Source organism: Phoca vitulina, unplaced genomic scaffold (assembly GCF_004348235.1).
Source record: "Phoca vitulina isolate PV1807 unplaced genomic scaffold, GSC_HSeal_1.0 scaffold84, whole genome shotgun sequence".
Lineage (NCBI taxonomy): Eukaryota > Metazoa > Chordata > Mammalia > Carnivora > Phocidae > Phoca > Phoca vitulina.
In genome coordinates this window covers 3,805,715-3,832,912 of record NW_022589787.1, presented here as the reverse complement: position 1 = coordinate 3,832,912, position 27,198 = coordinate 3,805,715, and the positions used below count along the sequence as shown (strand labels likewise).

General features: G+C 37.1%; 1 protein-coding gene across 5 annotated transcripts in view; it reads right to left on the bottom strand.

Annotated features, from left to right (window-relative positions):
* GABRG3 (gamma-aminobutyric acid type A receptor subunit gamma3) overlaps positions 1 to 27,198 on the bottom strand; it is a 746,198-nt gene that overhangs the window by 81,744 nt on the left and 637,256 nt on the right. For 2 of the 5 annotated variants that reach the window (XM_032395414.1, XM_032395412.1), the window contains exon 6: positions 7,732 to 7,869. The exons of 1 other annotated variant lie outside the window; for it this stretch is intronic. In XM_032395414.1, coding sequence (XP_032251305.1) covers positions 7,732 to 7,869 — 138 coding nt within the window. Of the gene's footprint in view, positions 1 to 1,939; positions 4,798 to 7,731; positions 7,870 to 27,198 lie in introns of those variants that run through there. 2 more of the 5 variants (XM_032395417.1, XM_032395416.1) reach the window with 2 other exon arrangements.

The following is a 27,198-nucleotide window of genomic DNA, read 5'->3' as shown; positions in this document are numbered from 1 at the left end:
ATCCTCCATGTTGCAAAATTCCAGACACACTTAGCCACACAACTGTGTTTCATGAATATTCATTAAACTGTCTTAATTGTTGACACTTAAACTCATGCTGGATTTGGCCAGAAAAACACATACAAAACAGCACACTGTGGTGGGCAGGTACAGCATGTTTTCTCATCCTTGGGGGTTCTAGCTACCACACACCCATCTCACATTATCTTCAGTCCATAGAAATTTTGCACAGTTATATATGAGAAAAGTTCCTTCCCTGCTGCAGTTTCTTGCAAACCTTAATTGTAAATAAATGTTTAAATTTCTCTCCTCAAATTGGGTGTTAGAGTAATGAATAAATGAGTGGTTGTAATATATCAATCAATCTATCTATCTATCTACCTATCTATCATCTATCTTTAAAAAAAAATTATGAAGAAGCTGATCAGTGCAGCAAAGCTGGACACTTATCATGATGCTGCTTTAGGACTTTGAGGGGCTCATAGTAACTCCTTTTCATATCCATTAGGTTGGATATGAATCCCAATAACCTTGAGTTTCTACACAAAGAAGAATATGCCACCTGGGAATTCCCTCAGTAGGAAGTGGGGTATCAGGTCAGATCTCTCCCCAGACTGCAATGTATATTTGTAAGACCATTCTGGGGATCTTAGAAAGATGATGTGAAACTAAGAATAGTGTGAGGAGACACTGCATAACATGAAACCCACCTGAATTATCAACATACTCTTAAAGAGTATAAAAGCCTAATATTTTTGATCAGTAGATAAACTTCTACAGGAGCAGATTTTTTGTTTGTTTTTGCTTTTGTTTTCATACTTGGAGACACTACAACACAAGAATGTGATTGCCAAATAAAGAAATACCTAAGAGAAATATTTTTTATCTTATTTTGTAAACACTCATTCTACTAATGAATTGATTTCCTGGTTCACATAATCTGGATTCTGCCCATAATCAGCAACAATCTCTGAGGATTGTATTGATGCTGTGATTAATGCTCATCAATGGCTAAACGTGCAAGTAAGATTATCAATTAGTAAACATATGAATTGGAATATTTTTTACATGTAAAGAGTGTTCTTGTAATTATGTAATTATACAAAAGATTGACTATGGTTACAAAACTTTTTAAAAGTGTGAACTCAGATTTATTCTAATTTTCTTATGGACCACAGTATTGGTAAAAATAAATAATCTTACTTGAGGAAATTAGTATTCCCCATGATAAAAATTTAAATGAGAAATAAATTTGCAAGCTTCTCTGTGGCAGAAAGCATTTCTTCTTTTCCTCTCTCAGAATACATGTGAGCGGCACATGTGAATATTCCATATTTGTCCAAGGAAAAAGCTCAATTATTGACTAGTATGTTGATTTTGTGAGGCTATCTTTTTTTTTTTTTTTTGCATTTTTCCCTCAGTGATGACATTTAGTACTCAACCTATCTTCTAAATCCAAAAAAACAATATTATTATACACAAATGAAATGCCCTAAGTGATGTTTTGCCGACTAATAATGCTATCCAGGAAGTTGTTGGATATTCCATGAAAAAAAAAAGTATTTTATCTGAAAAGTTCAGGATTATACACAGACTAATTTATTTAAAACAATTCTTCTTTGTGTTTAGACATATTGGACATCTTCAGGAAGAGAATGCAATATGCAGTGTTTCTGTGTTTCCTAATTTATTGCTGCAGTTAGGAAACACTTTCACTAACACTGATGTTGGTATTTTGTACTATACTGGTGACCCATAGAAAATGGTGGGGAGAGGGGCGCCTGGGTGGCTCAGTCATTAAGCATCTGCCTTTGGCTCAGGTCATGATCTCAGGGTCTTGGGATTGGGCCCTGCATTGGGCTCCATACTCCGCAGGAAGCCTGCTTCTCCTTATCCCACTCCCCCAGCTTGTGTTTCCTCTCTAGCTGTGTCTCTCTCTGTCAAATAAATAAATAAAACCTTAAAAAAAAAAAAAAAAAGAAAATGGTGGGGAGATACTGAGACACCTGGCCACATGTGAAATGCCAGCAATAAGCTCTTCCTTCACCTCTGTGCTCCTGCAGCAATTGGTGGAACACATTTATTTATATTGACACATCTCTCACTAAATTCTAAATCCTTATGGTCATTGCTAGCCTGAAGACTCCTTAAGATCAAGCAGTGTCCAGCACATTTTAGCTTCTCCAGAAACCCTTTTGCAACTAAAAGAGTTAATAGATGATTGAATCTAAGAATAGTAGTTGAAAATACTTTTAAGAGCATAGCAAAATTTGTATAAAAATATTCAAGAAATCAGCTCATGAACATTTCCACCACTTCCTAAATATTTTAGAGTTTTCTATCACAATATTTTAACAGAAAAATCAATTTGCCTATATTTAACACCTCTTATGATTGTGTTAAATCATCCCATATCCATAAAGTTTGTCTTGAGTTCTATGGCAAGAGTAATTCGTATGGGCTTTGAAGTACTCCAGTTCCACCAATAACTTGCTTTGGGCACATTACTTTATCCTGATGAGTGTTGAGTTCCCTAACAGTAATAATGTGTGGGCATTGTGAAGTCTAAATGAGTTAATTCATACAAAACATTTAAAATAATAACTGGCATATTATATATTAGCTGGCATTATTACAGTCAAGGTCATCCAGCTCATTGTGCTGTATCTGAGATTGCCCAATTACCAAACTGCTTTACAGATCTTTGGGGAAAATGTTTTACTCACAGTCTTACAGCCAGATGCCAGAATTAATACTGCACCAAGGAATCTCTCTGAAAGTGCAGGTGAAATCCAACAGCTGTATTCCCTTCAGGCAAAGAACTTCACAGGCTGGGACAATCAGGGAGGGATCCAATCTCAGGCAGGCATTATTCCAGAAGCTACTTGATCTAGATCTGTTCTTATGGGTATCACCCTCCGGTTGTGACTAGTTATAGACACCCCTCCAGCATGATTCTACTACAGAAACATGGACATCAACTTGTTCAGCCCCCATTTCACAGATAAGCCTACTAGATTTGGAGTCATATCTGCCATTGGGGACTCTTAATGAGAATTTTCCTCCAGAATATCTGAGTCAGCCTCACGATTCCCTCCAACACATGTCCAATCCTGTTTGACCAATGTGATCACATATTGCCCCTATATGCCTTACTTCATTCCCCTTTGTTTTTAATGTATGTGTCTTATCTCATATATACATCACTTACTAGACTTGTTCATTTTACTGACAGAAAGTCTTTTAAATATAATACTTTTCCTTTGTATTGCCTCTTTCTGAGTCAACACTCATGATTTCTCGTCTAGACTCACAAATTCCTCCTAACTTATCTCCTTGACTCAAATATTTTCCTTTATAATTTATTTAGGAGAGTATCCCTAGGAGCCAAGCATAGTCTACATGTTCCATATAATTAGTTAACAACATAGATAATAACCCCTTCATGTAACACAGCAAAATAAGATGAACATAATAAATACATAACTTATATGATAGATTATATCAACTAGTGAAGGCAGAGATTGCTCATAGGGTAGGATTCAATGAGAAGATGATTTTTGAGCACAGACTTACAGAACATAGGGAGTTAGTCATGCAGACACCCTAATGAAAGGTATCTAAGCATAGAACCGTCAGTCAAAAGTCAAATGGTGAGAACACGCTTGATACAGTGGGAGCAGTCAGAAGGAGTGCTTGGGTGAGATGTGGGGGGCAGGCCATCAGGAGGTAGATCATGTAGGGCTTGGTAGGCCATCATAAAGACTGACATTTGCTCTAAGCAAGAAGCGGAGTCATGAAACAGTTTTGAGCAGAGAAATGTTGACTTCAATAATGAAATATCACTTTGTTGTAGACCTTAGGTAGGCAAGTCTAGAATCAAAGAGGTAAATAAGGGGCTAATGCTATAACTGAGGAAAGGGATGATGATGACTCAAATCAGGATAGTAGCAATGGAATTGGTAGAAGCCATCAAATTTAGAATGTTTTGATGATATAATCAAAAGCATTTGCTGATATTTTGGATTTAATGTATAAAAGAGGGAAGAGTTGATGATCCTGGAGTCTGGGCCTGAGAAAATGAAAGGATGGAGGGGCCACTATCTGGTAGGGAAAGACTATAGGTGGAATTGCCTGTGAGCATGAGTTTGGGACATGCTAAGTAGAAATAGTCTCCAAGACATCCCAGAGGAGATCATGAACAAGCGTTTGGGTCTACGAGGCTGGAATTTATGAGATGTTTGATCTAGGAGCTGGAGATATAAATTTTGGAGTTAATACCACAGAAGCCTGGATGAGACTCACAAAGGAGTGAGTATAGATAGAAAACGGAGTCCTGGGGTACTCACAAATGAATAGAAGGTGGAGAAGATGGAGGTCCAACACAAAAATGCAGAAGAAACATCAGAAGGAGGAGGACCAAGTGAGGAGTATCCTGAGAGCCAAAGGAAGAGGAGTCATGGTGAAAGAAGGTTTAACATTGTAGAGGTCGCTGGTGACCTTCCTAAGAACAGTGCTGGTGGAGAAGTGAAAAGGAAAGCCTGGCTGGGATGGGCTCAAGAGAATGGCATGGAGGTACTGGGTCAGTGAGATCCAATGACTCTTTAGAAGAGTTTGCTGTGAAGGGCACAAATAAGGAATTATCTTATGGAGGAAAGAGGATTGGAATAACATTGTGTTGGGCACCTTCTGTTGCGCCTCCATACCTACTTTCTACTCTTTTTTACCTGCTTTATGCCCAGGAGACTTCTGCTTGGGGCACACCATATAAGTTCCCTGAGCCTCGGCTTCTGGCCACTGGGGAGAAGGAACAGATAATGTGAGGTAAAGAGGTTAAGCCATGTATCCTTAGGCTTCTTTCCTGCCTCCGTGCTGCAGGTTGGCTGGATTCTCTGCTGAAAGTGACACCAGCTGTCACGCAGCCGTCTCACTTCTACTATTTCTCCAGATTCCAGTAACCATTCCCACTTCTTGCCTCTTTTTTTTTTTTAATTTTTTTTTTTATTTATTCATGAGAGACAGAGAGAGAGAGAGAGGCAGAGGGAGAAGCAGGCTCCCCGCTGAGCAGGGAGCCCAATGCAGGACTCAATCCCAGGACCCTGAGATCATGACCTGAGCCGAAGGCAGACGCTTAACCATCTGAGCCACCCAGGCGTCCCCCCACTTCTTGCCTCTTTAGCTAAGTGGTAAAAGCTTCCCAATGCCACTAGTTTGAGATTACTGCAATATGTCTATATTAGCTTCCTATTGCTATTGTAACAAATGATCACAAACAGTGGCTTGAAACAATAAAACTTTGTTATGTTACAGTTCTTCAGGTTAGAAGTCTGACACATATCTTGTTTGGCTAAAATTAAGATATCAGTAGGGCCATAGTCCCTTCTAGAGGTTCTAGAATTAATTTCCTTGCTCTTTCCAGCTTCTACAACTACCCACTTGCCTAGGCTGGTGGCCCCTTCCTCCATCTTCAAATCCAGCAAAGTTGCACCTCTCTGTGAGTTTCTTCCACAGTCACATTTCCTTCTGACTCTCTTCTGCCTCCCTCTTCCACATTGAACCCACCTCAATAATCCAGAATAATCTCTCCATCTGAAAGTCAGTTGACTACCAACCTTAATTCCATCTGCTACCTTAATTCTCCTTTATCATGTAACACGATGTACTCACAGGTTCTGGGAATTAGAAAATGGAAATCTTTGGGAGCCATTTTTCCGCCTACCACAATGCCTTATTGCAATAAGTCCTAAGCCATGCCAGCAAGATTGTACATAGTTTCTTCCCTTCATTAACTTCTTCTAATAACCCAGTTTGTGTGGGTCACTTATTGCATGCTGGAGACTAACTTAAACAATTTAAAAAAAAATATGTTAGTGAAATAAAAGCTTATTTTTAAGTAGATGATAGTAACAACTTTACTCTCTACTGGAGTAGAGAGTAAAAAAAAAAAATTGGTGTGAGTAAGAGGGAGATGTGCTGGAGCAATCTCTTGTGTAGGGGAAAGAACAGGATCTGGTGTACATGTGGATAAGCAATGGGAGCTCATCTGCAACACTATGAGGGAGTAGTTGCAATAGGTGGACAAAGATGCTGGACATTGTCTAATTTCCTCAAGATTCTAGGAACAGTGAGGAACAAGATCACTGTTGGAAAATAAAGAAGGTGTTGCTGTCAGAAGTTGGGACCAAGAACAAAATAGGAACCCCATCTAGGAAAGTGAAAGAATAAACAGACTAGAGTTTGCATTTTAATGGAGGTGATATTATTCCTATGGGAGTGAAAATTCTTTTTTGGGGGGAGAGGTGATAAATCATTGATATTGCTATGTGTAGCCCTCCAAAAGGCCATAATATATGAAAAGATATACAAGCATATCTGTAGTATCAATATTTATAAGGGAGGCAATTAAAAATACCTAAAAAGACTCCTTAGGAGAGGTGATAATGAATAAAAGATTGAGAAACACGGGACCAGCACATACTATGATACTATAACCTTAAAACTCTATTGAAATTCATGGACAACAACTTCAAAAGACAGCAGTTATGGAAATAATGTGCTTTATTTATTATTATTCCCCCCCCCCGCCCCAAAATGCTGCTTGGTTGTGGTGTGGAGTGGGTGGAGTTCTGGATTTCACTATGGTTGGGTGTGTGCAAGAAAAGAGGAAAGGGAACTGAGGGAGTGTGCAAAACAGTGACTGTAATGATTTCTCCAGGGTTTTCCACTGGGGAAATAAGATAAAAAGCATTCTGGGCTGCTAAAGACAGACATGGGAGGATGCTGACCACCTTGGGCCCATGAGAAGTTTAGAAATGAAGAGTGAAAATCCATACATCTCACTCCCATCTTCAAAGAGCTTCTGATTAGCTAGAAGCAAGTGAGTTTAATTTTTTTAATATAGATTAATTTCTTTAGAATATATTTTTTGCTTATTTTCTAAAGGAGAGGGAACATCTCTTTTTATCTAATTACAAACTTTATACTATGCATATAATGGTCATTTAATAAAATCAAATTGGTGGATAATTATTGTGTTCAATATGTTGGAAAAGAAATATAAAGCTCAAAATAAGGTTTAGAGTAAAGGAAAGGAAGAAGCTAGAATTAAAACTCAAAGGACATTTGACAGCAGCTTCTTTTATGTGTAGATTCTCAATAATGTTTTATTCTTATTATGTATGTGGAAAGCTGTAGAACTCTCATCATTAGTAAAATCAGTTTATGTAAATATGGTCAATAGTGGGAATCCTAGTTAAGTTTGAAGACATGTTGCAAACAATATTGATTAAAAAATATGAGACAATTCTCATGATCCTTTTTCCATCCCAATAAAACATTAAAAAATATTTTCACTGGGGCACCTGGGTGGCTCAGTTGGTTAAACTACTGCCTTCGGCTCAGGTCATGATCCTGGAGTCCTGGGATCGAGTCCCGCATCAGGCTCCCTGCTCAGCAGGGAGTCTGCTTCTCCCGCTGACCCTCCCCCCTCTCATGCTCTCTCTCTCTCATTCTCTTTCTCAAATACATAAATAAAATCTTAAAAAAAATATTTTCACTATTGAATCAGTTGTTTGTCTCAATTATCACTGAGGTATATAATTGCCTTAATATAATTAGTTAAAATATACACATGATGTAATTCTACATTAAAGGCATGATTATGCCTCAGGCATCAGAGGAAAAAAGTCAGATTTTTTTTTGATAGTTATGCTTCCTTAAATTAATTCCTACCTGCAGATGTTGTTACAATTTCTGTCGTGTTTCTGAGGCCCATAAAGTCAAACTGATAAAGCCTCCAGGATTTCTGATCAGCTGCCTCAACTGAATTTTTTCTCCATCTGTAAATCATCTCTTCTTTGGGGTAGCCATCTGAAAATACAGAATAAATATTAACACTTGAAGACATAGGTTTATAAAATATAAAAGTCAAAATTATCATTCTGATCATTTAACAGAAGTTAAAATTTTAGGCCATATTTGTTTTTGTTCTCAAAAATTTCCTCAAAGACACTAAAACTCAAAAATTAATGGGTAAAGGCCACTCAACCCAGAGTTCTTGCTGCAGATCTTCATCAGCAAGATGTTCTCAGCCACAAGCCTCATCATTGTGTGGACACAGCATATAAAGGGGCTACTGTCTTTATTTCTTTAACCTTGGAGAGCCACTTTTAGTCACCATAGGCTGTGGTCAACTTTCAAAGTGTGGAGATGCTGCTCAGAACTTGTTTCCAGACTCTGAGATCTAACTACCTGGCCTATGCCCATCACACCTTCACCCTTCCCCGGAACTTAATCCTTTCAGATCTCAGGAAAGACAAATTTAATAAGGCAATCACTCCAAATAAGTCAATCAGAGAAAGACATGTATCATATGACCTCACTGATATGAGGAATTCTTAATCTCAGGAAACAAACTGAGGGTTGCTGGAGTGGGGGGTGGGGTGGGAGGGATGGGGTGACTGGGTGATGGACACTGGGGAGGGTATGTATTCTGGTAAGCGCTGTGAATTGTGCAAGACTGTTGAATCTCAGATCTGTACCTCTGAAACAAATAATGCAATATATGTTAAGAAAGAAAAAAAGAAGAAGAATGTAGCAGGAGGGGAAGAATGAAGGGAGGGAAATCGGAGGGGGAGAAGAACCATGAGAGATGATGGACTCTGAAAAACAAACTGAGGGTTCTAGAGGGGAGGGGGGTGGTAGGATGGGTTAGCCTGGTGATGGGTATTAAAGAGGGCACATTCTGCATGGAGCACTGGGTGTTATGCACAAACAATGAATCATGGAACACTACATCAAAAACTAATGATGTAATGTATGGTGATTAACATAACAATAAAAATTAAAATTAAAAAAAAATAAGGCAATCACTCCAGGATTCCAGAGGTCAACTGACTCTCAGTCCTGCTCTGACATCAGTCTCCAGTTCTGATCAGTGAACTTTGACCATTATTAGACACCAGTGCTTATCTTATTCATTCATTACTCCAGGAAGCAAGATGCTGGTGTGTTTCTGCTGCTTTAAGCCTAGTGTGGTAACCTGCCCAGAGCCAGGTGTCATGGACAGGTGTTATTACTAGGGCCGCTTGTGCTCCCTGACCCAAGCCAGAGATTGTCCCTGTGACTGCTTCTCGACTCCTGGATCTCCACTTCTGAATACCATTTGGGCAATGCTTGTTTTCTAGAGTACCTGTCTCCAGGCTCTGTGGCAAGGTCTGCTCCTTGGGGCATGCCTCACCTAAGAGCAGGTCTAGAGCCCATGTTGTCACTCAACACATGACTGCATTGGTATTATTAGCCCTTCACTGATTAATATAGACACCAATGGCAAGACTGTGGTAGGAGGAAATATATGCACTCCCATCCTGAATATGCAAAACACCTTACTGATACACACATACTTATACAAACATATTAATGAAGTGGTTGGAAATTTCTAATTAGACATTGCAAAGATCAGTTTGTAAAACTCTTAAAGATAATATGACTTTCTGGTATTTTCCCTTTCTTCCCATCAGTGCTAGCTTGGCTCCCTCATTCAAAGACTAAAATAAAACACAGGTATGCCCCCTGCTTTCTGATTGTGTATTGTTCTGTGAAATTATTGTCACCATTGCTGGGATACTTGCTCTCTTTTAACTTGACAGTGTTCATATCAAGGCACTAAGACTCAGCCCCAGACATTTCTATGAAGTAACCAGACATTTTACTTGGTCATAAGCCACTGTCCTGCTTGCTTTATCTTCCTATTAGACTATCATAATCAGAAAAAGTACTTTATGCTGTAATTCTTTCTTTTAATTTGTTTTATTAAACAGCTTTATTGAGGTGCAATTCACATACATAACACATGCACAGTTCAGTGGTTTTTAGTATATTCTCGGAGTGGTGCAACTATTATCACAATGTAATTTTAGAATTAGATTTTAGAATATTTTCATCACCCCAAAATGAAACCGCAGACCCAGTAGCAGTCACTCCCTATTCCCCTTCCTTGCACACATTGCACACATCACCTGTCTCATCCAGTTCTTGGCATCCCTTAATATATTTTCTGTCTATAGATTTCCCTGTTCTGGACATTTCATATAAATGGGATCACACAACATGTTATCTTTTGAACTGATGTCCTTCACTTAGTGTAATGTATTCAACATTCACTCATATTGTAGCCCTTGTTAGTATTTCATCCTTATTTATTACCCAATAATAATATTGGAATAATAATTCACTACATGAATATACCATATTTTGCTTATCCATTTGTCAGTTGATAGGCAGTTTGAGTCCACTTCTATGCTTTCTATGAATAATGCTGTTATGAACTTTAGTGTTTTCTTTTTTAAATAAACAAGGACTTTGCATATCTTTATGATGAGAGGTAGTTTTGCAACTTGGAGCAAGGCCCCCACTGAATTAGGCTATTACCTTCCCACAGAAACTAGGAGATTGGGATATTATCTTTCTTGATTATATTTTAAAGAAATGGTTCCCAGACCTTAAGAAAGCCTTTAAAAAGATTTACATCTTGTTCAAAACAGAGTTCCCTTCCCTTAACCCAAACTTGTTTCTCCTCCATTTTTCTACCTAAGCAAATAGCAGTACCCACCTAATTGCTTAAGAGTTAAGAACACTTGTGTATGAGATTTTGTGCTGACATAGTTTTCAATTTGCTTGGGTATGTAAATAGGAGTGAAATTGTTGAGGAATAAGGTAACTCTATATTTAACATTTTTGAGAAACTGCTGGACTGTTTTTCAAGGCTATACCTTAAAATCCTACCAGCAATGTATGAGGGTTCCAATTTCTCCATATTCTCTCCAACATTTGCTAATATCTGTCTTTCTAATTGTAATAGTCATAGTGGGTGTCAAGTGATACCTTGCTGTTTAATTTGTGTTTCCCTAATGATTGATGATATAGAGCATCTTTTCATGGGTTTATTGGCCAATATATGTCTTCTTTGGTGGGATATCCAGATTTTTTGCTCATTTTTTAATTGTGTTATTTGTTTTCATATTCTTGAGTCTTAAGAGTTATCTGTATATTTTGGGTCTTTTATCAGGCATATGTTTTACAAATATTTTCTGCCATTCTATGGCTTATCTTTTGATTTTCCTGCATTTTGAAGAGTTTTGCTAGTTATAGAATTATTGGTTGACAGTCTTTTTCCTTCAACATTTTGAAGCTGTTATCTGTCTTCTAATCTCCATGGTTTCTGATGAGAAATCATCAAGTTGACTCTGCTGTGGATAGGTGTGGATCTCTGAGTTCATTGGAGTTTGTTGAACTTCTTCTGGTTGTTATTTTTTCCAATAATTTTGGCCTTATTTCTCTGCTCTTCTCCTCTGGGACTTCCATTAAATGTATATTGGTAATTTTCACGATGTGCCACAGGTGTATGAGTTTCCTCACATTTTTCTCCATTCAGTCTTCATTTTGTTTCTCTTACTGGATAATCTTTACTGGCCTATCTTCAAGTCTGCTGATATTTTCTTCTGTCTCCTCAAATCTGTTGTTTGTAGCTGGCTAGTGACTTTTTAATTTCAGTCATTGTACTTTTCAACTCCAGAATTGCAATTAGTTTCTTTTCAATAATTTCTGTCTTTTTACAGATATTCTCTATTTAATGACACCTAGTTGTCAGACTTTCCTTGCCTTTAATTCATTGGACATTGGTTTATTTTAGTTCTTTGAATGTATGCAGAATAGCAGACTTAAATTCTGTCTAGTACATCCAACATCTGGGATTTTTCAAGGATTATTCTATTATTTCAAGGATTATTTCCATTGACAGTTTTTATTACTCTGTATGTGATGTTTCCTGTTTCTTTGCAGGTTTTGTAATTTTTCATTGGAAACCAGACATTTTAGATAATGTCTTGTGACAACTCCAGTATCAGAACCCTCTCTCCACTCGAGGTGGTGGTTGTTCCTGGATTTTTGGTTTTGTTCTTGTTTTTCTTCTTGTTGTTTATTTCTTTAGTGACTCTTCCAGGTTAATTTGTAAATCTGTATTCCCCACAGTGTGTAGCCACTGCGTTCCCTGCTAGCTTTTTGTTGTTGTTGATTTTATGTTCTCGTTTTCAAGCCTGGTCTCCTAGGGTTCACCTTTGGTTCATTATAATTTAGTGGTCAGCCAATGATCAGTCAGAATGTTTCCTTAAATGCCTTGCCTACCTCTGCCAAGGAGATCTGTGTGTGAAAGCATGTCTTCAAACTTTAAACAGTTTACAAGTCAGCCTTAGCTTTAATTTTCTGCTTGCACAATTCCTCAAAGCCAGAGGTGAGTAATGGGCTTTCTCCTTTCTTAGGTCTTTCCTGGGCATGCACACAGCCCTGCACATGTGCACAACATTCTTATAGATCCCTAAGAATTTGCTGGAGCTTTTCAAAGTTCTCTGTATCTAGGTCTTGCTTTAATTTTTTTGGGTGGGGGGTGGTTTTTTCTTTGCACTAATTGATATCACAAACTTAGGCAGATGTAACATTGTCAGAAGATTTCCATTTTTTTCTATGATGCCCTGGTGATATGGCTTCTTAAATTTATTTTTTTAGCTGAGCTGAGCTCTGAGTCAAATCAAATGTCCACAACACTTTGGGAATGAAAATTTTCAAATACTGCTAGTTTTGACATAATATTGATGATGCTCTTGGTATAAAGTTCTTACCTCTCCATTCATTGTGAGCCTGCACATCTTGCACAACTACCACACTACTGAGCTGCAGGAGGCAGAAAGAAAGGGAATAGTCCCAAGCTGACATGTACAGGTGCTGCTGTCTTTTTGAGATTCAGAAGTTTCTCTTTGATAGACAATTTTCATTTTTTCTGTGACTTTGGTTAATTTATGGTGTTCTAAAATGGTTGATTTTAGTTGCTTTGCCAGTATTTTCACTGCTTCTGTGGGAAAGTGGTCACTGAGATCCTTACTCCACCACTCCGAAGTTGATCTCCCTATGCCATAATTCTAATAACAATAACAACAGCAACAAATGATGGTTTCTATTTATTGCACACCAGTAGGCTCAATAGGACTTTTACCTACATTTTCCATTTAATCTTATCCTGTTTTGGACTGATCTGAGCATTGTAATGTTAAATAACTTGCCCATCTTTGATGAAGCTGCAGAACAAACCCAGAGCCTTCTCTCAACTCCATGCTACTTGACTTCTCCTTTTACAAAACTTCATTTTTATTTCTAATTCAGAAGGCCTCCCATTGTATCCTCCCTTCCACAAATAAATCAATACTAATGTGTTGATAAATTTATATGTAACACTTTCAATAAAACATATTTACATTTAAATTAACCATAGTCTTCCAAAGATGCATGTAATAACTTGATATAATAATGGTAGTTGGGATTTCAGAGAGAAGGTAAAGTGGGAGGAAAATTTCAGTATCTTAAGTAGCCACTGAATTTTCTTCTATGCCTCCTCTTTCTACATATCATCGTCATCAATATCCTCACAACCGTGGTCATGGTCATCATCATTATCCCAGTGATCATCAACTTCCCCAATACCACCACCACCACCATCATCATATTGCTGTCACATATAACTGTAATTATGTGCCAAACAATGTTCTAAGGGTCAAGGGGCCCTTACTTGCAGGAACCCTCCCAAAGTCCTAGGCAGGGCATAGAAACTTTTGTTTTGGGATAATTTTGAATCATTTAGAGAAGGCCCCCCATTCCCATTTGTTTTCTCTCTCTTGGTATTTTTCTTGTATGTCTGACATACTGAACTTCAACAATTTTGTATTAGTAAATTCATCAATCATTTCTATATATATCTTTGTATTGATGTTTAAGTAATCCTTCCTTAAAATATATTCAGATAAGTATTTCCAAAATTTAATTATAATTATTTTATAGTTTTATTATTAATTTTATTTATTAGTTATTCTGAACTTATTTTGACCAAGTTCCTTCTACTTGGATGTCAGTTCTCTGTATGTGTACATTTGTGTACATGTATGTGTGTGTGTGCGATTTGTGTGTATATATGATATTCACTAATACTACTTGATGGCAATTTTTTAAAAAGAAACATGCCCTGTGGTTATGAAAATAAAGTTTTCATATCAACAAAGTTAATTCCTAATATTGTCCATTAAACTGTCCAGCTGGCCTCATGTTATAAAGATTTTACTGAAGCTTGCATTAAGAGTCATGACCATGGCAGATATGCTTGCTCTCCAGGTTCAGTCCCTGGCTGCCATGATGGGAAAGACTCTCTTCAGGCCCTCTGTGTGTATCCTATAAAATAAAGTATTTTTTTTCTTTCTTTCTGTCTTTCTTTCTTTTCTTTTCTTTCTTCTTTCTTTCCTTTCTTCCTTCCTTTCTTCCTTCCTTTCTTCTTTCCTTCTTTCTTTCTTTCTTTCTTTCTTTCTTTCTTTCTTTCTTTCTTTCCTTTCATTCTTTCTTTTTAAGATTTATTTAATTGTTTGGGAGAGAGAGAGAGAAAGTGCAGAAGGGAGGGGCAGAGGGAGAGAGAGAATCTCAAGCAGAGTCCGCACTGAGTGAAGAGCCTGAGGTGGGCTTGGATCTCACCACCCAGAGATCGTGACCTGAGCTGAATTCAAGAATCAGACACTTAACTGATTGAACCACCCAGGAGCCCCAAATAAAGTATTTTCTAATTTTTGAAGCTAGAAAACAATATTAAGAAAAATCTAAGACAAAGATTTTAATCTTCACAGGCTTTCTCTATTAACTGTTGCTTTGTTGTTTCATTAAAACAAAGATTTTTTTTTTTAACCATAAGTTCTTTCACATACATCATGAGATCTAGCCTAATACTTAAATTATCAGTTCAGGTATAATATTTTCTACAGTATCTTACAGAAATCAAAATCCTTGCCATAACCATATATTCCTTGGGAAACCAAATCTGATCAATCTAATTTATTTCTCACTTGACCTATTTGATCTGCTCATTGTGAAAACATGAAAATTATTTCTTTTTCCTCACTTCACAGTGAAATATATAAAATTAAGCTTTTGATTAAACAAACTGACCAATCAGTTTATTATATTGAATAGTTAACATATAAAATAAAAATATCAATGATTCTTGTACCAGATATTCATAACTTCAGTGGCTGGTCAAGTTTGTCATGAAGGTTATAGTTACTTCTAACACAGATTTAACAAACAACAATATTTCACAATTAGATAGCATTTTACCTGTAAAAGATTTTACTCTACTAGTTCTAATTTTCAAAAACATGAGTATTTTTCTCTTTTTCATAGTTTCAAATTTTCTTTCAAAACAATTTTCCATAGAAGGAAAAATGGAAGGTTGTAGAACGAGTGACTGTGTGAGAAAGCATCAGGCCAGATAGAAACACAGGGAGTCCTACCATACCTTTAATAATCAGATCTTGTTAGTGCTATTTAAGCCCATCTAGAGAGTAGAAAATGAAGGAAAACATCTTAGTTATTTTTATATAGTAAGTATAACAATGATATACAACCTGATAATGGATGCACAAGAAAAGCAAATCTCGCTTAACAAATACTGATGCAAAACCTCAAATAAATTATTAGTAAACAGTCTCAATCAGCATATTATTTTAAATACACATGACCTAATGAGATTAATGGGAAGAAAAGAGTGGAAATTCATGAATATAATCCATCTGATGTTCATCTCCATAGAAGGCAAAGACATCTGATAAAATGTAGCATGTATTTGTGTAAAAAATATTCAATAAAGGAGAACCTAAATGATATTTCATATATATGTATAAGCATATATACATATATGTGTATACATAGTGTGCACATATTACCAGAAGCCAATAACTTAATTAAAAGGAAAATAGTAGAAACTTTCCTTTTCTTTTAAAATGAGTAAATGTCTATTATCTTCACTATTATTTGTCATTGTATTGGATACATTAGCCAAAATATTTCTAGCAAAATAAATAAATAAAATAATAAAAGGCACACAAATTAGAAAGAAAAATATGGTTTTGCAACTAGAAGACACGGAAGACTTAATGGATAAATTAATACAAATGATTTTTTTTTAGCTATCATAAAATAACCAGTTATAACAACAAAAATGTGAAATTCTATAAGAGGCAGTCCACAATTATTACTGAGCCAAAAGTAAACCAAATAAATAAACACATGCCATGTTCTTGCATAGGGAGACTTAACAACGTAAGGGTGTTGATTTTACCCAAGTTAAATATATACATTTGATGTGATCTTGATTAAGAAGATCATTAGCTTCTTTTTTTTTTCCCTGTTTCCAGACAATTTGATTATTTATCAGTTTTACTTGAAAGAATAATTAAGTGAGAATTACCAGAAGAAATGCAATGAGGGGAACCAGTTTTTTTTTTTTTTTAGATTATTTAATATTATAAAGACTACACTAAACACAATTTTGCATTGGTACATAGCAGACCAAGGAACAAGATAGGTGAGATTCTCTTGGAATTAGTATATGATGAAGGCAGCAACTTAGATTAGTAGGAGGAAGGAGTTTATGATCTGTGGAACCCATATGAGAAAAATATAAATTGGATGCATTCTTATACCATACACCAGGATAAATTCAAAAAGGATCAGAGATCTAACTGTGGAAAAAAACAAAACAAAACAAGACAAAACAAAACAAAACAAAATAAAACAAAACCAAGCAAGTGCTAGCATAGAAATAGGAATGAATTCTTTTACAACTTTGGATTTTAAAAAAGTTTCCTAACAATCAAAATCCAAAAGCAATTAAAAAAACATATTTATAAAATTGGCAATATGAAAAAAAAAGATTTAACAATCTACAGCAAAAAGTATCCTTAAAGAAAGTAAAAACAACAAATGACAAATTGAGAAAAATATGGTTAATATATCAGAATAAAAGGACTAATTACACTGATAAAGAATTACATATAAAAATGAGAAAAAAATAAGACCAAAAATCCAATAGCAAAATCTATGAATAAACAGTTAACAATAAAAATGGACCATAAGTTGATAAAGACACCAAACCTCATTCCAAATAAGAGAAAGAACTAGAAGGTGCTGGGAGCCAACAAACTGTACTGAAAATTGATAAATAAAGGGCAATATGCATTTTTCGTGGTTGCCCTCTAAGAATTGAATTTAAGCTAAATAAATGCTGATTAGGGAAAGTTATTTTTTACAAACAAACCACAGCTAACAAATGTAGGAAAAAATGGTGTAATTAAATTATGCCCCTCTGTAGCATCTGAGGGATCTGGGAGCCTGTCTTAACATCACTAAAGAAGGACAAGCAGACATTATGTTCCTTCTGCCATGATATAATCAAAATTACACAGGACTGCCCATGAAGTGTTCTTGTCAAGTGAGTTAAACCTAAAGCTCACTAAGGCTCTAGAGCTAACTACCAGTTTGCAAGAAATGTGGAGATTACATGACACCATGAAAATACAATCAGCCAAATCTAGAATGTGTGAAACTTGACAGGCAAGATGGCCTAGTTTCTATCCAAATAAATAGAGTGTCGGGGCACCTGGGTGCCTCAGTCGTTAAGCGTCTGCCTTCGGCCCAGGTCATGATCCCAGGACCTGGGATTGAGCCCCGCATCGAGCTCCCCGCTCTGTGGGAAGACTGCTTCTCCCTCCCCCACTCTCCCTGCTTGTGTTCCCTCTCTCGCTGTGTCTCTCTCTGTCAAATAAATAAATAAAATCTTTAAGAAATAAATAAATAAATAGAGGGAACTTGTATTGATTAAAAGAGACTTGAGAGAAATACCAACCAAAAGTAATGTGGTCTCTTGATTGATATTGATTTGAAATGACTGTAAAAAATAAAAAATCTGGAGAAACTGGCCATAGATTGAGTTTTCTATGATATTAAGGAATCACTATTAACTTTGTGTGATAATGACACTGGATTAACAGAAGTGCATATCTGTTAGAGGCACCTACAGTATTCTTTAACAAATATGAGAGGAGACATTCTAAGCTGAAAGAGCAAAATGTTGATGTTGGGTAACTATCATATGGGGTTTCATTGCACTTTTCCTTATCAAAAAAAAAAAAGAAAGAAAGAAAGAAAAAAAGACTGGGAAAATGTCCACACAATTTGCAAACCAAAGCCTATATTTAGCCAATAAAATAGCCACTGGGAGCCTAAAAGGTTTATCAAAATGAAAATATACAAGCATGTCAAAAACAGAAATACCAGCAACTCTACAGCCAGGATTCAGACCCTGCCCTTTATGCTCTAAGACTTTGATCCCATTAAGTAAAAAACTTCCCAGGTCTTAGCTTCCTAATTTGTGAAATGTGAAGAATGTGGATGGGAATCCTAGCTCCTAATAGTGTAGTGGCACCGAGGACTGCACATAATTACATGTTATGGAGTGAATGTTTGTGTCCCTAACACCCCACCAAATTTATATGTTGAAGCTCTAACCCCTAATGTGTTGGGATCTGGAGGTGGGACCTTTGGAAGGTAACTAACTTATGAAGGTGGAGCTCTTGTGATGGGATTAGTGTCCTTATAAGAAGAGACACAAGAAAGATGATTACTGTTTTTGCCACATAAGGGCAGGGCAGGGAGATCTGTAGACCAGGAAGTGGGCCATCAGAAGACCCTAATTTGACACTTTGATCTTGGACTTCCAGCCTCCAGAAGTAAGAAATACATGTTTGTTGTTTAAGCTGCCCATTTTATGAAATTTTATAATAGCAGCCCAAACTGACTAAGAGATTATATGAAGTGCTCAGCAGTGTTCCAGGCCATGGTATTACTGAATTAATGTCAACTGTAGTTTTTATTGTGGAGCTAAATATAAAATAAAATTACACCCCTCATTCAAAATACTGCACTGAAAAGTTCTTCCCTCTTTGTTTTGACCTGTCCAGAAGGCTCTCCATTGTGGGTTTTCAGTCCTAGGCGGCTAAAGGAGGGAGGGTGGGTAAGGCACAACAAGTAGTAGCTATACCAACTGTCAACTGCTCTCCTGCAGGCCCCTCTGGGTCCCTCTTCTTGTGCTTTCAGCTTAGGATGCAATGGGTCAAGAGGCAAGAGCCTTAGAGAAAAATTACACTCTGCACAGCCTTTTGTCTAGAGAAAAGTGGTATTTGTTTTGAATGATGAGAGTTAATTGGTAGCTTCCTTATCTGTTGCATTTGACCTACTTTGAGAAATGTTTAGAGGTGAAAGAGGACACCATTGATTTAAAAGATGCAATAAGAAGCTGTTTTTAAATTTATTTTTGTTTCTAAGCAAGAAAAAATAAATTCCACTTTGGCAATTGTGATTAATTTCTTGTCTATGGTTGTTAATGTAGCCAACTATAATGATAATTTTCCTGATGCTAGGAAAAATGTTATTTTCTCAATGCAAATGTCACAAAAGTGCTCCAGAGATTGGGGGCAGCTTCAGGTATCAATGGCAAATTTATCACTGTCAGGGTAGGAAGGCACAGAGATTAAGAAATATTGTAAGGGCTACTGGATATAATGTCTAGGGCCTGCTGGATAGTGTAGGGGCTACAGGATGTTGTAGGGTTTACTGGGTACTGTAGGGGCTACTGGATACTGTGGAGTCCACTGGATATTGTAGGGTCTACTGGGTATGGTAGGGTTTACTGCTAGGTCACAAAACTCTAAGTCCACTGTTTAAAAATCATTCCAGATTCTTCCTCAAAATTCTTCATTCAGAGGTTTCTGAACTCACTGTACTCCAACATTCAGTGGCTATTTATTATTAAATAAGGGCACTTGAATTGAAGCTTGTAGATTATTTTTTGGTCTAAACACATTGTTTACCTGGTTTTTAGATAGTAGACAAGCCACTCAATCTCTTGGGGCTTTATCTCTTTAAATATGATAGGGTGGGAATGCCGGAGTGGCTCAGCCGGTTAAACGTCTGCCTTTGGCTCTGGTCATGATCCCAGGGTCCTGGGACTGAGTCCTGCATCAGCCTCCTTGCTCGCGGGGAGCCTGCTTCTCTCTCTGCCTGCCCTTCCCCCTGCTTGTGCTTTCTTTCTCTCTGACAAATAAATAAATAAAAATCTTAAAAAAATAAATATGATGGGGTGGTCTAGGATAGTTTTTTTGAAACATTGGGTCTTTGAAATCAATTTATTGGATCATATCCAGGATTTTTAAATGAAATATAGTAGAACAGAAAAGAACATATCAGAAGCCATCATATACTGTCCCCAGAAATATTATTTTGTGCTATTTTCAGTACACACATATATGTGTACATATCCTCATTCTGGAATGGAAATTGTACTTTACAGGAGGACTTGGTGTGAAAAGTTGAAAAGCTCCATCTAGAAATAAATTTGCAAGTTCAGTGCCTTTGGGAGCAGGGAAGATAAATGAGAGAGGCCATGAGTGAAGTGGGATGAGGGGGTAAGAGTGACAGAGACCTCCAGCACACAGCCCTATCCAGAGCAATGCCCACCCCCTGAATCTGCCCAGAATCACCAAATAATTGGCCTTTCAAAAAAAAGTAGAAATAGGTAATTTTGTATAAAATCTCCTGGCTTCTAAATGTTGACAACTTTTTTTTTTTTTTTTTTTTTTAACAAGCCAAATTTGTCCATTGGATGGATGTTGGCACTTCAGGGAATCAGTTGGTAAAAGGTAAAGGGTCAAATTATGTTTCCCTAGGGAGACAGCAGTCAGACTTTGGGAAGTTAATAGTCAACAAGAGACCCTTGGGCTTATGTTTATTTTTTGTATTACTTTTAAGGGTTTCTTAGTTTTAAAAAGGTGAAAACACCAGCCTAGATTTAATTATACCTCTTGTATATATATTTTTTAAATTTTCTTTTGTAATTCTCAGAAGACTGTTATCAATCCTTAATCTCACCAAATGGAGGACAAATGAGCCCAGCTGAGGTGTGCAGGGGCTAGTGGGGCTACCTGCGGTTGGCACTCCACCCACCAAGTGAATGGGACCACATCATCTGATCATCCTTGCTTAGTGCAGTCTGAGAGGCATCCATGTGCTCTGTGCCTGGGAGCGTGTGTATATGTGGCTTCTGAAGTCTTCCAAGGTTTCACCTACTCACTACTTACAAAATTCAGCTACTCACAAAGAATTACCCATTCATAAATTTGAAATTATTAGCTTTGTTGTGTAATTTTAATATCCTACAAGATTTAAAAAAAATAAAAATACAAATTTAAAAGCATGCTGGCACATAATGGGAGCAAATATTTGCAAGTCATGCATCTGATGAAGGACTTGTATCCAGAATATATAAGAACTTTTACATGTCAACAATAAAAAGACAAATAGTCTAATTAAAAATGGGCAATAGTTTCAAATAGATTTTTTTAAGGAAGATTGGCCAATAAGCACATGAAAAGATACTCAACATCATTAGTCATTAGGGAAATGAAAACCAAAACTAGCATGAGATACTGCTTCATATGCACTAGGGTGGGTACAATAAAAAAAGAGAGAAAACAGCAAGCGTTTGAGAGGATGTGGAAAAATTCGAACCCTCAAACACTGTTGGTAGGAATGTAAAATGGTGCAACTTCTATGGAAAACAGTTAAGCAGTTCCTCAAAATGTCAACCATACAAATGTCAACCATACATACCACTTCCCAGTATATACCCAAGAGAAAAGAAAACATATGTTCACACCAAAACCTGGACATTAATGTTCATAAGAGCAATAGTCATAATAGCCCCAAAGTGGAAACAACCCAGTATGTACCAACTGATGAATGTAAAAATAAAGCCACATATTGTATGATTCTACTTATATGAAATGTCTACAATGGGCAAATCTAGAGAGAAAGAAAATACATTGGTGGTTACCTAGGGTTGCCAAGGAGGAGCATGGAGAGTGCCTGCCTAATGGACACAGAGTTTTATTTGGGGTGATGAAAATGTTTTAAGTTAGTAGTGATGATGGTTGTGCAATTCTATGAACATACCAAAAGATGCTGACATGTATACTTCAAACTGGTGAATTTTATGGTATACAAAATACAACTCAATAAAGTGGTTATTTAAAAAAGTTCTGGGAGTACCATAAAAATACAGAGTGCTCATACTTCCAATAACTGTTTGGGGGCACCAACACATGAGTGAAACCGGCCCCTTGTTCACTAACAGATGGCAGGCTGCGTGTGAGTGACATGAATAAAGACGCAACAAATTTCAAGTTCTAGTTATGAGAAGGGGCTGTGGATTTGGTGATGTCAAAATTGAGCCCACTCCCTGGGATGGGGGGGGCAGGAGAGGAATATTTATAGAATGATGTAGTAAACATCTAGTTTTCCATGAGCAGCAAAGGAGCTGTCAGGTATTACTCTAACCTTTCCACCTCATTTTCCTGAAAAGTTTCTAACGTGCAAAGCTGCTCCTGGCAAGCCAAGAGAGAAGTTCAGGACTGGTGCATGGACTCAGGAACATGTCTCAAGACGTGTGCACAGGTGTGAAGTGCAGACACCTCTGACTCCAATCAGCCTCTTCTGCTGCATCCTAAATGTGGCCACCACTATACCCATTGCTCCCTACAAAGTGCTTGGGAGGCAATGTGGAAAGGGATAGGCACAGTCACATAGCATGGCTTGAATATTTTATTTTTGCAGATTTTCCTAGGATCCCTCCTTGGGGCTTGGAAAGAGCCTGTGCAAATGAGGGGTCAGGCAGTTGAAGCTTATCATCATCACTGTAATCCTCCCCTGGATCACTGTTAAAATTAAGATCCCTTCTCCTGTTATAAATGCAATTAATACAACAATTATACAGAAAAACCCACACCATTGGAATGCTGATTGAAATATCTTAATTATCAAATTAATCATGGAAGGCATCTTTGCAATAGCAAATCTTTCCTTTCAGGAACATATTTCTCTCTTGAAGGACTTATTATAGGTTCTTCAATAGAATTTTGGTGATTTTCTTCACATATGTCTTGTGACATTAATGTTAAAAAATGTTCCTATGATGTATAAGTGTGCTTTTACTTTCTCTTTTTGTTTACTATAAAGAGGCATTTTTCATTTATATTTTTACATACATATTGATAGTGCAAATAAAAGCTGTTAAACATTATATATTTATTTTGTATGGAGCCCATTTCAAAACTTCTATTAATTTTAATCATTGCAGTTGCATGCATTGTTTTTCAAGATATATGATCATTTCATCTGAAAATGATAATATTGACTTTTCCAATATTCTTGATGGTTATTTTTATTTTCTTCATATAATTCACTGAAGCAGTGATAACATCCCTGATACTTGCTTTGTGTCTGGCATCTAGTATTTCTCCTTGTAATGCATGCTTAGAGTTTTTCTTGAAATATGCTACTGAATCATTTTTTTATATTTTATTTGATTATGTTACATTAGTCACCATACAATACATTAGTTTTATTTTTAAACCTTTTTATTATTATGTTAATCACCATACATTACATCATTAGTTTTAGATGTAGTGTTCCATGATTCATTGTTTGTGCATAACATCCAGTGCTCCATGCAGAACATGCCCTCTTAAAACCCAACACCAGGCTAACCCATCCTCCCACCCCCTCCCCTCTAGAATCTTCAGTTTGTTTTTCAGAGTCCATCGTCTCTCATGGTTCGTCTCCCCCTCCGATTTCCCCCCCCTTCATTCTTCTTTTCCTGCTATCTTCTTCTTTTTTTAACATATAATGTATTATTTGCTTCGGAGATACAGATCTGTGATTCAACAGTCTTGCACAATTCACAGCGCTTACCATAGCACATACCCTCCCCAATGTCTATCACCCAGTCACCCCATCCCTCCCACCCCCTACCACTCCAGCAAAGCTCAGTTTATTTCCTAAGATAAGAATTCCTCATATCAGTGAGGTCATATGATGCATGTCTTTCTCTGATTGACTTATTTCGCTCAGAATAATACACTCCAGTTCCATCCATGTCATTGCAAATGGCAAGATTTCATTATTTTTGATGGCTGCATAATATTCCATGTTTATATATACCACATCTTCTTTATCCATTCATCTGTCGATGGACATCTTGGCTCTTTCCACAGTTTGGCTATTGTGGACATTGCTGCTATAAACATCAGGGTGCATGTACCCCTTCGGATCCCTACATTTGTATTTTTGGGGTAAATACCCAGAAGTGCAATTGCTGGGTTGTATGGTAGCTCTATTTTCAACTTTTTGAGAAACTCCATAGGATTTTCCAGAGTGGCTGCACCAGCTTGCATTCCCACCAACAGTGGAGGATGGTTCCCCTTTCTCCGCATCCCCGCCAACATCTCTCATTTCCTGACTTGTTAATTTTAGCCATCCTGACTGGTGTGAGGTGACATCTCATTGAGGTTTTGATTTGGACTTCCCTGATGCCCCGCAATGTTGAGCACTTTTTCCTGTGTCTGTTGGCCGTTTGGAAGTCTTCTTTGGAAAAATGTTTGTTCATGTCTTCTGCCCATTTCTTGATTGGATTATTTTTCTTTGGGTGTTGAGTTTAAGAAGTTCTTTATAGATTTTGGATACTAGCCCTTTATCTGATATGTCATTTGCAAATATCTTCTCCCATTCTGTCGGTTGTCTTTTGGTTTTGTTGACTGTTTCTTTTGCTGTGCAAAAGCTTTTGATCTTGATGAGGTCCCAATAGTTCATTTTTGCCCTTGCTTCCCTTGCCTTTGGTGATGTTTCTAGGAAGAAGTTGCTGCAGCTGAGGTCGAAGAGGTTGCTGCCTGTGTTCTCCTTTAGGATGTTGATGGACTCCTGTCTCACATTGAGGTCTTCCAACCATTTGGAGTCTATTTGAGTGTCTGGTGTAAGGAAATGGTCCAGTTTCATTCTTCTGCATGTGGCTGTCCAATTTTCCCAACACCATTTGTTGAAGAGACTGTCTTTTTTCCATTGGACATTCTTTCCTGCATTGTCAAAGATGAGTTGACCATAGAGCTGAGGGTCCATTTCAGGGCTCTCGATTCTGTTCCATTGATCTATGTGTCTGTTTTTGTGCCAATACCATACTGTCTTGATGATGACAGCTTTGTAATAGAGCTGGAAGTCTGGAATTGTGATGCCACCAGCTTTGCTTTTCTTTTTCAACATTCCTCTGGCTATTCGAGGTCTTTTCTGGTTCCATACACATTTTAGGATTATTTGTTCCATTTCTTTGAAGAAAGTGGATGGTATTTTGATGGGGATTGCATTGAATGTGTAGATTGCTCCAGGTAGCATTGACATCTTCACAATATTTGTTCTTCCAATCCATGAGCATGGAACGTTTTTCCATTTCTTTGTGTCTTCCTCAATTTCTTTCATGAGTATTTTATAGTTTTCTGAGTACAGATCCTTTGCCTCTTTGGTTAGATTTCTTCCTAGGTATCTTATGGTTTTGGGTGCAATTGGAAATGGGATCAACTCCTTCATTTCTCTGTCTTCTGACTTGTTGTTGGTGTATAGGAATGCCACTGATTTCTGTGCATTGATTTTATATCCTGCCACTTGACTGAATTTCTGTATGAGTTCTAGCAGTTTTGGGGTGGAGTCTTTTGGGGTTTCCACATAAAGTATCATATCATTTGCAAAGAGTGAGAGTTTGACTTCTTCTTTGCTGATTTGGATGACTTTGATTTCTTTTTGTTGTCTGATTGCTGTGGCTAGGACTTCCAATACTATATTGAATAGTAGTGGTGATAGTAGACATCCCTGCCATGTTCCTGACCTTAGGGGGAAAGCTCTAAGTTTTGCCCATTGACAATGATATCTGCTGTGGGTTTTTCATAGATGGCTTTTATGATATTGAGGTATGTACCCTCTATCCCTATACTCTGAAGACTTTTGATCAAAAAAGGATGCTGTACTTTGTCAAATGCTTTTTCTGCATCTATCAGAGGATCATATGGTTCTTGTTCTTTCTTTTATTAATGTATTGTATCACATTGATTGATTTGCGGATGTTGAACCAAACTTGCAGCCCAGGGATAAATCCCACTTGGTCATGGTGAATAATCCTTTTAATGTACTGTTGGATCCTATTGGCTAGTATTTTGGTGAGAATTTTGGTGTTGGTTGTGATCTCTCCTCTTTCATTCATGATTTTGTTGATTTGGGTCCTTTCTCTTTTCTTTTTGATAAGTCTGGCCAGGGGTTTATCAATCTTGTTAATTCTTTCAAAGAACCAGCTCCTAGTTTCATTGATCTGTTCTACTGATCTTTTGGTTTCCATTTCATTGATTTCTGCTCTGATCTTTATAATTTCTCATCTCCTGCTGGGTTTGGGCTTTATTTGCTGTTTTTTCTCCAGCTCCTTTAGGTGTAGGATTAGGTTGTGTACTTGAGACCTTTCTTGTTTCTTGAGAAAGGGTTGTATTGCTATATACTTTCCTCTTAGGATTGCCTTTGCTGCATCCCAAAGATTTGAACAGTTGTGTTTTCATTTTCATTTGTTTCCATGAATTTTTTTAATTCTTTAATTTCCTGGTTGACCCATTCATTCTTTAGTAGGATGCTCTTTAGGCTCCATGTATTTGAGTTCTTTCTGACTTTCCTCTTGTGATTGAGTTCTAGTTTCAAAGCATTGTGGTCTGAAAATATGCAGGGAATGATCCCAATCTTTTGGTACCATTTGAGACCTGATTTATGACCTAGAATGTGATCGATTCTGGAGAATGTTCCATGGGCACTAGAGAAGAATGTGTATTCCGTTGCTTTGGGATGGAATGTTCTGAATATGTCTGTAAAGTCCATTTGGTCCAGTGTGTCATTTAAAGTCTTTATTTCCTTGTTGATCTTTTGCTTAGACGATCTGTCCCTTTCAGTGAGGGGGTGTTAAAGTCCACTACTATTATTGTATTGTTGTCAATGTGTTTCTTTGCTTTTGTTATTAATTGCTTTATATAATTGGCTGCTCCCATGTTAGGGGCATAGATATTTACAATTGTTAGATCTTCTTGTTGGATAGACCCTTTAAGTATGATAACAGTGTCCTTCCTCATCTCTTATTACAGTCTTTGGTTTAAAATCTAATTTGTCTGATATAAGGATTGCCACCCCAGCTTTCTTTTGGTGTCCATTAGCATGGTAAATGGTTTTCCACCCCTTCACTTTCAATCTGGGGGTGTCTTTTGGTCTAAAATGAGTCTCTTGCTGACAGCATATCGATAGTTCTTGTTTTTTAATCCAATCTGATAGCCTGTGTCTTTTTATTGGGGCATTTAACCCATTTACATTCAGGGTAAC